At 40.4% G+C, this 16434-nt stretch overlaps 3 protein-coding genes across 4 annotated transcripts in view; all 3 read right to left on the reverse strand.

Annotated features, from left to right (window-relative positions):
* Positions 1 to 16434, reverse strand: part of LOC311230844 (uncharacterized protein) — a gene marked incomplete at both ends in the record, with an annotated part of 512928 nt that overhangs the window by 93645 nt on the left and 402849 nt on the right. The window lies entirely within an intron of this gene.
* Positions 10204 to 10515, reverse strand: LOC311230892 (histone H4; the record flags this gene model as incomplete). The annotated part of the gene is made up of 1 exon (XM_084317281.1): positions 10204 to 10515. One exon carries the CDS (start codon positions 10513 to 10515, stop codon positions 10204 to 10206), a length of 312 nt encoding a protein of 103 aa, XP_084173407.1.
* LOC311230872 (histone H2B-like) lies at positions 11611 to 12827 on the reverse strand (the record flags this gene model as incomplete). 2 transcript variants are annotated; one of them, XM_084317259.1, is made up of 2 exons in its annotated part: positions 11611 to 11675; positions 12521 to 12827. In XM_084317259.1, the coding sequence occupies 2 exons, from the start codon at positions 12825 to 12827 to the stop codon at positions 11647 to 11649; spliced, it is 336 nt and encodes a 111-aa protein (XP_084173385.1). The 2 variants fall into 2 exon arrangements, with proteins under 2 accessions (XP_084173385.1, XP_084173384.1); XM_084317258.1 differs by lacking the exon at positions 11611 to 11675 and having other exon boundaries at positions 12453 to 12827.

Below are 16434 nucleotides of genomic sequence, written 5' to 3' on the forward strand. Positions count from 1 at the left end.
ACATAAAGACGGACAACACGCTCATCACAGACAAGCTGGATGTAGCCAATTACTTAAACATCTTCTTCACAAACATAGCCACAACACTGGTAAACAAACTACCCTCCCACTCAGGGCATTATGGGGTAGAACACATAGTAGCATACTACAAAAACCTAGGGGTCCACAAAGACGACTTCAAACTTGAAATGGTAACAACCGATGAGGTACTCAAAAAATTGAGCGCCCTCCAACCTAACAAGGCCACTGGCCATGACAACATCCCCTCCAAATTCCTCAGAGACGCAGCAGCCGCCATCACCCCAGTCATCACACACATAATAAACCTCTCTATAAAACAGGGGCACGTCCCCAAGGACTTCAAAATTGCGAGAGTGACCCCTCTACACAAAAAGGGCAGCAAATTAGACCCAGGCAACTACCGCCCTGTTTCTATTCTTACCTCCATCTCGAAAGTCATGGAGAAAATAGTCTACGAACAGGTCGAAAAGTACCTGGCGGAAAAAAACCTAATCTACGAATTCCAATCTGGCTTCAGAACGTCCCACTCCACTGACACATGCCTCCTCTATTTGAACGACCACATCAAACAAGAGGTGGACGCTGGCAAATACTGCGGCATGGTCATGCTGGACCTACAAAAGGCCTTCGACACTGTCAATCACTCCATTCTAATGGACAAGCTAAAAGCAATTGGTTTTGATAGCCTATCAGTGAGCTGGATGCAATCCTACCTGGAGGGGAGAGAACAGATGGTAGAGGTAAACGGTACTCTATCCCCCCCCCTCACAGTGAGCTGTGGTGTTCCACAAGGAAGCATACTAGGACCGCTACTCTTCCTAATTTATGCAAATGACATGTCGTCAGCCTGTGACTGCAACTTGTTCCTGTTTGCGGACGACTCAGCCCTGCTGGTCTCTGACAAGAACAAATTGCAGGTTGAAAAAACCCTCAGCACGGAACTAGGCAAAATCTGCATATGGCTCGCTGATAACAAACTATCATTACACATGGGCAAAACAGAGTCCATTCTCTTCGGTTCAAATAACAAACTCAGCAAGACCGACGGCTTCTCAGTTACAGTGGGTGACAATATTGTCACAAGGAAAGACGAAATTACCTACCTGGGTTCCATCCTAGAGGCAAATCTTTCCTGTGACAAAATGGCATCCAATGTAATAAAAAAAGTCAACCAACGAACTAGATTCTTGTACCGGATCTCCTCTCTGGTAAACAAGAATACCCTGAGGACTCTGGCAGGAGCACTCATTCAAGGGTACTATGACTATGCGTGCACCTCATGGTACCAAAGCACCTCAAAGGCGCTTAAAACAAAATTACAAACATCACAAAACAAACTGGTCAGACTACTACTTGACCTGAACCCCAGAACCCACCTCACCCCTGCCCACTTTGCCAACCTAGGATGGCTTAGAGTAGACGACAGAGTACAGCAACTTGCAATGGGCCTGGTCTACAAGATACACTATACGACCGGGGTGCCCATGTACATGTCAAAATACTTCCCAAAGGTCAGTGAATACCACAACCACTACACCAGAGGAAGCTCAACAAATCATGTTAAACCCAGATTCGGCTCAAACAAGGGACTAAACACGTTTCGCAATTATGCCACAACAATGTGGAACGCCCTACCCAAAGCTGTAAAGGAATGTGAATCCCTGCCCACATTCAAAACCGCCCTTAAAGAGCACCTACGGGAGGCTGCAATTCGAAACTGGCCACCGTAAATGCCCAAAACCCCCACCACCTCCTAATAGACAGTCTCCTCCCCACCGCATGTATATATTCCCTCCCCGCCGTATGTATATTCCCCTCCCACCCACCCACCCCCTCCTAATGCACAGTCCCCTCCCCATCATATGTATATACTCTGTCAGGATTTAGGGGTAACAGTACTGTATATTTGAATACCGCCTATGTCACAAATGTATCAGTACTAAATACCTATATGTCCCTATGCCATAAATGTCATGTATGTTATGTATGTCATAAATGTCTATATGAATTGAAAATGGGGGACCCTGATGGAAACAAGACAAACGTCTTTCTCAGGTCTGCATCCCCTTAACAATTGTATGTATTGAGCCGTACTGTATTGTACCCATTCTGCAATCTGTTAAATAAAGTTTTCATTCATTCATTCATTCATTCATTCATTCATTCATTCATTCCCCGTTACATATATATATTCAACAATTATCTCAGAAGGGAGGAAGAGATAGGCATTTCAATGGGAATTGTGTGTATTGAGCCGTACTGTATTGTACCCATTCTGCAATCTGTTAATAAAATGTTCAATCAATCAATCAATATTTAACAGATTGCAGAATGGGTACAATACAGTACGGCTCAATACACACAATTGTTAAGGGGATGCAGACCAGAGAAAGACGTTTGTCTTGTTTACATCAGGGTCCCCCATTTCCATTTTGAAACATCTCTTACAAAAATGTATCCTGGCATTTCTATGATAACAAATGATGCCATGTACCATTGATATCATGGTTTAAAATTGACTATACCATGTTATAACCATGTTATTAATGGTTCCATTACATTTACTATATGGCTGTACCATGGTAAATAATTTATATGACTGGTACCATGGTAAAACAGAAAATATTTTTTTTGTAAGGGCATATTCAGAGCACCTTGTGAAACATAAAAGCAACTATTGAGCTGCTGATCAGTTTGATCAAAAGTGTCCTTATTAGTAAATACTGTTCAGAAAAGTTAGGCCCTAATCTGTGATTTTATGTTGTATGACAGAAACACATCTAGAGAAATTGTGACTAGATTTGAAGCATTACCATTATGAGTGGAGAGAGCATGGTGTGGTTTATCAGTGAATTTGTTGAAGTCCAAACCACAGGGGGTGCCTGATGAGCAGAGTAACCTTTCAGCCAGATGTGGAGGCTGTGTATCCTGCTAAACATGGAGGGAGAGGGGACCGGAGATGATCAGTATTGCTGAGGGTTACTTATGAAGTCATATTTTAGACTGATTGCTGGAGTTTGATGTCAACAATAACGTTATAAAAGCTTATTGTTGTTGTAATAATTAAATTAGCCTGGAATGTATTATTTTTGGAATAGCATTTCCACTTTGAAAATGATAAAATCAACATTATCGATGTGTATTATAAAGTCCAATAATGTATTATTGATCAGGGTTCTAATACGGCAGGTGATGATATATTAATTGACTGTATAAATGTGATGTACTAAGCTAGTCTATCCAATCTAGCTACTTGTCAACAACCTAAAATCACAGGATTTTGACTAGTAAATATAATTAGCAACTTAATAGCCATCCAAACTATGATTAGTTATTTAGTAGTTAGTTATAATTTATTAATCAATTAGTAACATACAACTTCATCTCCCGACAGAACCCCCTACCATGATAATAACTGTTCAAACTAAAGGCAATACGGGGCACTCAACCACTTTGATGAATAGCGCGATCATTATAATAATAGGAATAACTCTCTCAGGACAGAGTGGGTGGCTCTTAAAAGAGCCTTTGGGTTAATAGTCAGTGAACAGCGTAGTTTACTTGGAGCTAGTGTACTTGGTCACAGCCTTGGTTCCAATGTACAATTTTGTTTGTTTGTACAGAGTCCCCCCCCCCCCCCCCCTCAATGTACAGTTTTGCTTGTTTATACAATGTGCCCCCCCCCCCCCCCCCCCACCCACCTCCAATGTAAATTACCCAGTATGGTTGTCAATATCCCAGTGTACCCAACCCCCCCCACCCAACCTCCTCCAATGTACAGTTTCTACGTCAAATGTATATACTCCCTTTTCTTGACTCCTTCTGTATCACAAACAGTACTGTATTTGCAAATCTGGTATGTCATAAATGTATAGATGTAGCAGTACTGACTATCTGTATGTCATGTATGTCATATATGTCCTGATGAATTGAAAATGGGGGACCCTGGTGTAAACAAGACGAAAGTCTTTCTCTGGTCTGCATCCCCTTAACAATTGTGTGTATTGAGCTGTACTGTATTGTACCCATTCTGCAATCTGTTAATAAAGTTTTCAATCAATCAATCAATCCCTCAGACACAGCGTGCTTCGCCAGCTCACCGGGCAGCAGCAGGGTCCGTGTACGTTTTGATAGTTCGTTTTTCGTTTCAAAAGGAAAAACGAAAAAACGAAAAAAAACTGAAATACGAGGTGTTTCCTATTTCCGTTTTATAACCAAAATCGAAAAAACGGGGAAAAACTGAAATACGGGCCTGTTTTTCGTATTTTGGTATCAGAATCAAATGAAAAAAAGGAGTCAATAATGGGCCGTGTACGTTTTGATAGTTCGTTTTTCGTTTTTGATGTGAAGAATGGAGAACGGAACCACGTGACAAGTACATTTTTCAATGTAAAAGCCATGCACGATCTAACGTTAACGAATATGTATAACGTTATGAATAAATACATAAATACATGCATACAGATCTATACCAGGGTAACGTTATGATACATACATTTTTTGTTTTGTGCATTTCATTTAGACATGATATTTTATGTGAAGTAATAGCCTAATAATATGGAAATAGCCTGTGTGGTCTGTATCCTAGTTCAGTGGAGTGGTCGGCAATAGGCGGCTCGCAGAGAATATGATTTGTGATGAAGACTCGCTTTATTGTATCGGAATCGGGAGACTTGGGTAAAGTTAGAAAGATATTCACAGATTCGAATTTCCGCGTCAATAATTCTTAAGCGAAATGTTTTTAAAACACAAAGGACACCTCTTTCCTATCGTAGTAAGGTAGACAATGAGCTACAACCTTACTTTCACCTAAACGAGGCGAGCCGGCCTCGGAGCTGTACATTTAATAACTAATAATAATAAATTGATCTATATGTGCAGTCGGCCTTGACGAGGCAAGTGCGCAGCCAGGGACCGTCTAAAAAGTGCAACACCGAAAAGAGGCACTGCAAAAAGATTGATTGATTGATTGATTGATTGATTGATTGATTGATTGATTGATTGATTGATTGATTGAAAAGTTTATTAACAGATTGCAGAATGGGTACAGTACAGTACAGCTCAATACATACAATTGTTAAGGGGATGCAGAAAGACTTTCGTCTTGTTTACATCAGGGTCCCCCATTTTCAATTCATCATAACAAATATGACATACATGACATACAGATAGACAGTACTGCTACATCTATACATTTATGACATATCAGATTTGCAAATACAGTACTGTTTGTGATACAAAAATTTCCAGAAAAAGAGTGTATATACATTTGGCGTAGAAACTGTACATTGGAGGAGGTTGGGTGGGTGGGGTGGGGTTGGGTGGGTGAGGGCTGTACATTGGAGGTGGGGGGGGTTGGGTAGGGGACACACACACATTTTACACTGTACATTGGAATACTGACAAAGCCTTACTTGGTCATTTACTGTACAACTAGGTTAGGACATTTGTAGGGGCCAGTTTCGAATTGCAGTCTCACGTAGGTGTTTTTTGAGTTTTTGAAAGTGGGTAGTGATTCACATTCCTTTACAGCTTTGGGTAGGGCGTTCCACATTGATGTGGCATAATTGCGAAACGTGTTTAGTCCCTTGTTTGAGCCGAATCTGGGTTTTACATGATTTGTGGAGCTCCCTCTGGTGTTGTGATCGTGGTATTCACTGACCTTTGGGAAGTATTTTGACATGTACATGGGTACCTTGGTCGCGTAGTGTATCTTGTAGACCAGGCCCATTGCAAGTTGCTGTACGCTGTCGTCTACTCTAAGCCAGTGTTTCTCAACTGGTGGGCCGCGACCCAAAAGTGGGTCGCGGGGCCATTTTGAGTGGGTCGCGGATGTGATTTTTTTTTTTTTTTTTTTTATATAACTTTTTTGTGGCAGAATATTGTAGTGAACGATTGTGGGTTATGCGCATGCGTGCGCAAGCACAGGAGCGCTGTCAGCAGAATTCAGCAGAGTAGTTGTTTTTAATCTAATTGTTAATACATATGTATCGCTATCAAAGAATGCTCCCACTACAGAATCATTTTATATGACCTCACTACTCACTCCATGTATACTGTATGCATATGGTGAGCATATTTTTATACTCTATCATAACATTTTTATGTAAGATTTCTGGGGTAAGGTATTTCAATACACCAATATATCGCTATCAAATAAACTCAGAATTCAGGGAACAAAACTGTTGCTTTTAACCATGGATTTATTTATATACACTCCATGTATACTGTATGCATATGTTGAACAAAAAAACCATTGAACAACATGTTATCAGTTATCAACATTCAAACTTATTTACAGTATTTATTTACAGTTTTGATTGTACAGTTGTACAGTTCCCCCCCCCCCCCCCCCCCCCACCCACCCAACCACCTCCAATGTACAATTCCCCCCCCCCCACCCAACCTCCTCCAATGTACAGTTTCTACGTCAAATGTATATATACTCTCTTTTCTGGACTCTTTTGGTATCACAAACAGTACTCAAATTTGAACATCTGGTATGTCATAAATGTCTAGATGTAGCAGTACTGTCTATCTGTATGTTGTGTATGTCATATATGTCCTGATTAATTGAAAATGGGGGACCCTGATGTAAACTCTCTGGTCTGCATCCCCTTATTATTGTGTGTATTGAGCCGTACTGTACTGTAGTCTGTACCCATTCTGCAATATACTGTATCTTAGTCAGGTACAAGCCTAGTGTACAATTACATGCAAATATTTACATGCTTATACAGTAATAAGTTATGTATGTACAAATATGCGGTCCACCTGTTCTCCATTGCTATACAGACCAGGGTCGGGATAAGTATTATTAACACACAAGTGATTTTTGATGCATAAAAAGTGATATTATTAACACACAAGTGATTTTTGATGCATACAAAAGTGATTTTAAAACAAGATAACGCTAAACTCAGGCCTATATCTTTTTACAGCTGCGTGTTACAGCTGGATGTCGTCAGCTGGGAGTCACATCGTCACATTTTGGTGTACGACATTTTATCATCTACTTTATACATGCTTTATACATTCTGCTGCAAAGCCAATTACATGCGAATATTTACATGCTTATACAGTAATAAGTCATGTATGTACAAATATGTTTTAAGATATTGCTCACCATCAAAATCTGCATATGGCTCGCCGACAACAAACTATCATTACACATGGGCAAAACAGAGTCCATTCTCTTCGGTTCAAATAACAAACTCAGCAAGACCGACGGCTTCTCGGTTACAGTGGGTGACAATATTATCACAAGGAAAGATGAAATTACCTACCTGGGTTCCATCCTAGAGGCTAATCTTTCCTGTGACAAAATGGCATCCAATGTAATAAAAAAAGTCAACCAACGAATGCAATTCTTGTACCAGATCTCCTCTCTGGTAAACAAGAATACCCTGAAGACTCTAGCAGGAGCACTCATTCAAGGGTACTACGACTATGCTTGCACCTCATGGTACCAAAGCACCTCAAAGGCACTAAAAACAAAATTACAAACATCTCAAAACAAACTGGTCAGACTACTGCTTGACCTGACTCCTAGAACCCACCTCACCCCTGCCCACTTTGACAACCTAGGATGGCTTAGAGCAGTGGTTCTCAACTGGTCTAGCCTCGGGACCCAACATTTTCCTTAGTCATTAAGTCGCGACCCAAATTTTTTAACCACTATGATTTATTTCATTTTTTTTGCAGTAATACACAATATTTCATGCACTGTTAAAAACATGAAATAAACACAAAGTGCAACAAAAGTGCAACTAGGGTTAAAAACGCAATGAAATAAAATAATAATAAATAATATGCTTCTTAGCAGATTTCTTAGCTTAACATAACAGACCTAAGTTTGGGGGAACTAATGGGATAACTGGGGTTGCAACAAAAGTGCAACTAGGGCTAAAAACACAATGAAATAAAATAATAATAATAATAAATAATATATCCTTCTTAGCAGACTTCTTAGCTTAACATCCCAGGGAACTAATGGGATAAATGGGGATGTTTGCTCCTGACAAGAGTCTCAAAGTCTGGGGTGATGGTAGACAAAGCAACTCTGAGGTCATGCTCAATGTCCAATCTGTTCCTCTGCTTTGTCTTCAGCTGGACCAGAGCTGAGAAGCCACTTTCACAAAGATAGGTAGTGGGTAAAAAAAAGTTATTAAAAAAAAAAAAAAATCACATCCGCGACCCACTCAAAATGGCCCGCGACCCACTTTTGGGTCGCGACCCACCAGTTGAGAAACACTGGCTTAGAGTAGACGACAGAGTATAGCAACTTGCAATGGGCCTGGTCTACAAGATACACTACGCGACCAAGGTACCCATGTACATGTCAAAATACTTCCCAAAGGTCAGTGAATACCACGATCACAACACCAGAGGGAGCTCCACAAATCATGTAAAACCCAGATTCGGCTCAAACAAGGGACTAAACACGTTTCGCAATTATGCCACATCAATGTGGAACGCCCTACCTAAAGCTGTAAAGGAATGTGAATCACTACCCACTTTCAAAAACACTCTCAAAAAACACCTACGTGAGACTGCAATTCGAAACTGGCCCCTACAAATGTCCTAACCTAGTTGTACAGTAAATGACCAAGTAAGGCTTTGTCAGTATTCCAATGTACAGTGTAAAATGTGTGTGTGTCCCCTACCCAACCCCACCCCCCCCCCCCCCACACCTCCAATGTACAGCCCTCACCCACCCAACCCCACCCCACCCACCCAACCTCCTCCAATGTACAGTTTCTACGCCAAATGTATATACACTCTTTTTCTGGAAATTTTTGTATCACAAACAGTACTGTATTTGCAAATCTGATATGTCATAAATGTATAGATGTAGCAGTACTGTCTATCTGTATGTCATGTATGTCATATATGTTATGATGAATTGAAAATGGGGGACCCTGATGTAAACAAGACGAAAGTCTTTCTCTGGTCTGCATCCCCTTAACAATTGTATGTATTGAGCTGTACTGTACTGTACCCATTCTGCAATCTGTTAATAAACTTTTCAATCAATCAATCAATCAATCAATCAATCAATCAATCAATCTTTTTGCAGTGCCTCTTTTCGGTGTTGCACTTTTTAGACGGTCCCTGGCTGCGCACTTGCCTCGTCAAGGCCGACTGCACATATAGATCAATTTATTATTATTAGTTATTAAATGTACAGCTCCGAGGCCGGCTCGCCTCGTTTAGGTGAAAGTAAGGTTGTAGCTCATTGTCTACCTTACTACGATAGGAAAGAGGTGTCCTTTGTGTTTTAAAAACATTTCGCTTAAGAATTATTGACGCGGAAATTCGAATCTGTGAATATCTTTCTAACTTTACCTAAGTCTCCCGATTCCGATACAATAAAGCGAGTCTTCATCACAAATCATATTCTCAAAATAATCTGATCGGCAGATATTATTGCTGGCGGACCTATTTCGGTCTGCGAGCCGCCTATTGCCGACCACTCCACTGAACTAGGATACAGACCACACAGGCTATTTCCATATTATTAGGCTATTACTTCACATACAATATCATGTCTAAATGAAATGCACAAAACAAAAAATGTATGTATCATAGCGTTACCCTGGTATAGATCTGTATGCATGTATTTATGTATTTATTCATAACGTTATACATATTCGTTAACGTTAGATCGTGCATGGCTTTTACATTGAAAAATGTACTTGTCACGTGGTTCCGTTCTCCATTCTTCACATCAAAAACGAAAAACGAACTATCAAAACGTACACGGCCCATTATTGACTCCTTTTTTTCATTTGATTCTGATACCAAAATACGAAAAACAGGCACGTATTTCAGTTTTTCCCCGTTTTTGATTTTGGTTTCAAACGGAAATAGGAAACACCTCGTATTTCCGTTTTTTCGTTTTTCCTTTTGAAACGAAAAACGAACTATCAAAACGTACACGGACCTAGACTACTTCTCTTCTCAGGCTTAAGACATTTTTAATGATCTGTATGCAATTTTCATAATATATATACGTATAGAATTGTTCATTGTCCTAATCGACTAGGAGGCGTACATATCTAGCAGCTAAGGATTAATCTTATTCTGAGAAGCAACATGAAATCGACTCAATTCTAGTAAGATGTGTGTGGCTCTGAAAAGAGCCTTTGGGTCTTGGGATAGTTTGGATTGAATATACGATTAGCCGCCGAAGCCGTACAGAGTGCGTCCCTGTCTCTTCAGAGCATAGACCACATCCATGGCTGTGACGGTCTTCCTCTTGGCGTGTTCGGTGTAGGTGACGGCATCACGGATCACGTTCTCCAGGAAGACCTTCAGCACACCACGAGTCTCCTCGTAGATCAGACCAGAGATGCGCTTCACTCCACCGCGGCGCGCCAGGCGACGGATCGCGGGTTTAGTGATTCCCTGGATGTTGTCACGGAGAACTTTACGGTGACGCTTGGCGCCTCCTTTTCCGAGTCCCTTTCCTCCCTTTCCACGACCAGACATTTTCTTCTGGGATGAGTTCTAAACAAATGAAAAGAAGTAATGACGAACAAAGGCAAAGCCCTCTGAATATAAATAGTAGCTGAGGACGTAAAAGAAGACTGAGAGAGCGCATCATGCTGGGCGTGGCCAAAAGCTGCAGCCCATAATAACCCCCCTCTCACACACTTTTGACCATAGAACTGGTGTCACGTGATTGATTGATTGATTGAAAACTTTATTAACAGATTGCAGATTGGGTACAAATACAGTACAGCTCAATACACACAATTGTTAAGGAAGGGGATGCAGAGCAGAGAAATACTTTCGTCTTGTTTACATCAGGGTCCCCCATTTTCAATTCATCAGGACATATATGACATACAGATAATCTATACATTTATGGCATACCAGATTTGCAAGAGTCCAGAAAAGGGAGTATATACATTGACGTAAAAACTGTACATTGGAGGGGGTTGGGTGGGGTTTTGTGGGGGGGGGGGGGGGCACTGTACAAGCAAAACTGTACATTGGAATGTTGACAAAACCATACTAGGTAAATTACTGTACATTGGAGGGGGTTGGGTTAGGACATTTACAGGGGTGTAAATTCTAAGACATGTCTGGTTCATGAGTTCCTCGTGGCAGCTGGGTTCACATGGTTGCACTTATTCAATTTATATATCCCATTAGTTTGCCCCAGATTCTTGTCTGGGGTCCATTTTGGTTGGTCTGCATGCTTTCCCGGTTTCCAAAATGGTTGGTCAGTGTGGTCTGGTACTGTCCATGGTGCTGAAATAGCCCATTTAGATTCACAGTGCCTAGTACAAGTAGTTCAAGTTTCAAGTTTGCTTTTATTTGCCATGTATAAAGTGCATGTACATTACAGTGAAATGCTTGGTTCTTTACGAGCTCCTGAGAATGTGCTTCAAGCAGTAAAATAAAAAGTAAGTAAAAGAGGAATAAAGACCCAACACTACACAACACATTGATATCATGGTTTTAAAATGTACTATACCATGTTATTAATGGTTATTAAGGGCAGATTCAGAGCACCTTGTGAAACATAAAAGCAACTATTGAGCATGGTGTGGTGTATCAGTGAATGTGTTGAAGTCCAAACCACAGGGGATGCCTGATGAGCAGAATAACCTTTCAGCCAGATGTGGAGGCTGTGTATCCTGCTAAACATGGAGGGAGAAGGGACCAGAGAAGATCAGTATTGCTGAGGGTTACTTATGAAGTCAGATTTTAGACTTCTGATTGCTGGAGTTTGATGATGTCAGATGTCAACAATAACGTTATAAAAGGTTACCGTTATTATTGTAATAATGTATTTAACATACAAGGTTGTAAATTGTACAGAAATATACAGAGCTCATTATGATCAAATGATGAATATTATTTGCACATGTCTGTTGGAAATCATAGGACGTGTGTTTGGCTATGGGGTAGTTAATCTGTTTCATTATAATTATATATGAGCCTGGAATGTATTATTTTTGGAATAGCATTTCCACTTTGAAAATGCTAAACTAAACAGTATCCATGTGTATTATAAAGACCAATAATGTATTATTGATCAGGGTTCTAATAAGGCATGATATATATTATTTTACAGTATAAACGTGATTTACAAGCTAGAAGTCTATCCAATCTAGCGCTTGTCAACAACCTAAAATCACAGGATTTTGACTAGTAAATATAATTTGCAACTTAATAGCCATCCAAACTATGATTACAGTTGTAAGTAATTTATTATTAAATATATAAAATGTCATCTCCCGACAGACACATAAACCTGTGCAAACCAAATGTAGGACATTTGGCAATACCCGGCACTCAACAACCACTTTGATGAAGAGCGCGATAATCATGATAATAATAGGAATAACTCTCTCAGGACAGAGTGGGTGGCTCTTAAAAGAGCCTTTGGGTTAATCTTCAGTGAACAGGGTAGTTTACTTGGAGCTAGTGTACTTGGTCACAGCCTTGGTTCCCTCAGACACAGCGTGCTTCGCCAGCTCACCGGGCAGCAGCAGACGCACAGCGGTCTGGATCTCCCTGGAGGTGATGGTGCGACGCTTGTTGTAGAGAGCCAGGCGCGAGGCTTCTCCAGCGATGCGCTCGAAGATGTCGTTAACGAAGGAGTTCATGATCCCCATGGCCTTGGAGGAAACGCCGGTGTCGGGATGAACCTGCTTCAGGACTTTGTAAATGTAGATGGCATAACTCTCCTTCCTGGACTTTCTGCGCTTCTTGCCTCCCTTGGCAGCGGTTTTGGTGACGGCTTTCTTGGAGCCCTTCTTGGGCGCTGGCTTGGCTGGTTCAGGCATGTTCGACGGCTTATCAGAATCGAATGGTGACGGTCGCTTTTGGTTTCCTGCCTTATTTATAGGAGGTTGATGCAAATAGTGCTGCGTGGCTTCTACGATAAGATTGGTCGGGCGTGGCGCACGTGTGTAAAGCTAATAGAACATGCATTTCTCTCAGCGTGGTTAAAAAGGAAATTATAAGAAAGTGTACACATTGACAATATTTTGGTTTATTATTTGGCAGTGCTGAGAAAAGTATTGAGCAAAAGTACAATACACTAATAGAATAGTACTCTGTTAAAAGTCCTCAATTTAAAGTACTTCTTATTGAAATAGTTTCTTAATTCCATGTGGAACCAGGACATACATCCCCCCAAAAAAATAAACAGGATATAAGGAGCCAAACAAGGCAATTATGGTAGAAGCAAAACTCTTCTCCACATAAATATTCTATATGGAATTCCAAAAAAATTATACAAAAACTACAGCTAGTTTCAATATCAACCGTATATCTAGAAAAACAGCTTCAGGCAGCATTGCTGCATTCTTTTGAATGACTGATTTAGTCCAGAACTCCATTCCTGTTTTGTAGTCCTGTTAGAATTTCATAGCTGTAGTTTGGGGCAATACCAATGGAGAAAGTGAGTCATTCTTATACATGAAGTACTTCAAATTGGGCAAACTTCTAGTCAGTTATGTGTGTGTGTACCATAACCCTTACCTATATACAAATGTAACAATAAAGTGCAATAGGATTAAACTGGAGTATATATATATAAATGACTAGTGCTGATCAGATGTATGTACAGTGTTACAGGTATAAAGACACTATGGTAGTAAGTCATACTGACCAGTGCAAGGTAAAGATATATATATAAAGGTATATAAAAAGATGATATGCAGGTGTATTCAGACAGAAGTGGATAGATATACTATACATGCAGTGTATGCAGCATTATTGTACAGGCTATCACACAAGAGTTAAATGTGTAGAATATAGTTTGTGGTTGGTGATTCCAGTGTAAGGCAGTAGGAAACAGAGTTCAGAGTTTGAACAGTATGGATAACATATCCTAGACTCTAGAGTATAGGAGATTAACTATTCATTTAACTGACTAGAAGTTAGCCAATATGAAGTACCTTATGTATATAAGTATGACTCTGTCTCCATTGTTATTGCCCCAAACTACAGCTATGGAATTCTAACAGAATTACAAGACAGCAATGGAGTTCTGGACTAAATCGCAGTCATTAAAAAATAATGCAGCAATGTGAAGTATCTTTCTGGCTTCATTCATCTCTATCTAAATGATCGTATAGTTTTCTATATCACCCTTTCCTCTGCATTGTTTTAGGTATTTTCAGATGTTCGGTTCAAGTGAGGGGAGACGGACAACGTGGTCAAAATACAACTGCGGTGTTTATTAATACCACAGCTCAGGAATTAAAACAAGTACATCGTCTCTTTGGTTCAATCTAATTGTCTCTTTGATGTGGCAGTTTTGTCCATGATCTGATCAGCTAGGGCCGATCAGAGCCGTTTCTCCGGTGGTGGTGTTGTTGTCTCTCGGGTTTCCCATGACAACACAGAGTCCTCTCTTAGTGGTTCGCTGGTCTGGTTGTCAAGACAACCTGGACTCCGTGAGTATCGGTGCTCAGCAGAGAGCGCTCGTTTTTCGTCTCTCCTTTGGTGGTAGGCTTCTCCTGCTGCGAAGCGATCGTTTTCTGTCATCTGGTGTCAATGGCTCTGTGTCTCCATGCTCCAGGTCCCTTCTCGCTGTGTCTCTTTGGTTCGGCCCTCCAGAGATCCTCTCTTGTCTCCTCGCTCCCGTCACCGGGTGTGTGTGTGTCCTTGTCCGTCGCCATCAGCCCTTTTTATCAGAGGAAGAGAGAGAGAGAGAGAGAGAGAGAGAGGGGGAGGGGGAGAGAGAGAGCGTCCCTGCCTGCCTATTCACGTCCATACGCTTTCCTTATTTGGCCATATTCCAGCAGGAACTTGTCTGCGGGTCTGGTGACAACATGTTACACAATTTAGGCTGACACAACCGTTTGGGTCTGGTGACAACGGTTTTCACAGTTTGAATCTTGCTGACACTTCACTTGATGAGAGGATTAGTTTTTCCCTGAGTAACATCCTCATGCTTGTGACTAAAATGTTTACATAGTCTAGATAAGAAACAGACTACTTTTTCAGACAGTGCCCAGACAACAAACCATATGCCTATTGGGTTCATTATTTTATATTTAGCATTAGCATTTCACCACAACTGCATTTCTTATTGTTTCTTCCGTTTTCTGATTTGCTAAACCTTGATGCATTTTGAACACTTGGCCTCACTTGAGTGCTGCTGACTCATCTATCTGAGAGGCTCTTTTTACAGTCCGATTCACTCTGTCCCCTGACCACTCTGCCATGTCGTAACTTGAAAGTCCTTACTTAGGGTAGGGGTCAGTTTTATTGTCTTAAGGTCAGCCATCTGTTTCTGGGGAGTCAACCGCCTCTACCCTCTCAAGCCTAGGGTCTCAGAAATAACTTCACATGGTGTACTCTAAATGGCCCTTCTATCAATCAGCATTTGTCTTTCTAATCATTTTCCTTGTACATTTCACTTGCATTTATTCATGTTTTCATTTAGAAATATACGACAATCCACCCTTAGGGGGTTTAATAACCCACTATACAACATACATTTTCTAAATTAAACATGTTAAAAATCATAATCATAATTTTTGCTAATATTTTTCAAAATTTCAAAAAAATCCAAAACTGACCCAAATCGAACTACAAAACCCTTTTCCATCTGTACAGTTACAAAATCATCATTTCACCTACCTTTTCCTCCTTTCACAGTTATACACATTTATCAGTTATTATTATGACATCCAGTCTAAGAAAGCTGTTCCTGTTTTTACAAGAAACACTCTTTCAATAATAGCTTTGTTGTTTAGACTATTTTTTATCCGTGTAATTAGCTTAAATGTCTATTTTGTGTAATGGACTCTGCAAGAAAAGATTAATACATCCTACCCAAAAAATTAACACTCTACACATCGAGGGAGATTCAAACAAGCAAACATAAATCATCTCTTCTCCTTGAAAAGACCACTGAGGCCTCAATTATTCTTCGCTTTCATCCCTGTCAGTTATACCTGTTTAAACCTCCTGAGGCCTTTACTGCTAACTCGTTTTTGACCGTTTTGTTTCTTCTTGTTGTATTTTGTGCTAATCACCGCCTCTTCTTCGTATGCATGTAGATCTCTGTCCTGCTCCGATTCTCCACAGAAGGAAACGATTTTCCCTCTGTCCTTTTTGCATTTTGGATTATTATTTACAAAACACACAATAGATTGGAATCTTTTATTTTCGCAGATACATCTTTACTGTTCTGCATTTTGACAATACATTTTTCTCCAATTAATTATCTATGTATTTCACAGCTTCTTACGTTAGCATTCAATCAAATCATCTTTGTCTCATTTCTTTTTGTGCTGTACTGTTTTACTAGATTCAATATCTCAAGATCAACACAACTACCTCCACCCTTGACAGTGGAATATCCATTATTTCACTATCAAATACCTCGTTTCCCGACAGCTCCTCGGTCCGGACAGTCAGCTCTAGACGAGG

The sequence above is a fragment of the Notolepis coatsorum genome, assembly GCF_963971535.1.
Source record: "Notolepis coatsorum genome assembly, chromosome: 6".
Classification (NCBI taxonomy): Eukaryota; Metazoa; Chordata; class Actinopteri; order Aulopiformes; family Paralepididae; genus Notolepis; species Notolepis coatsorum.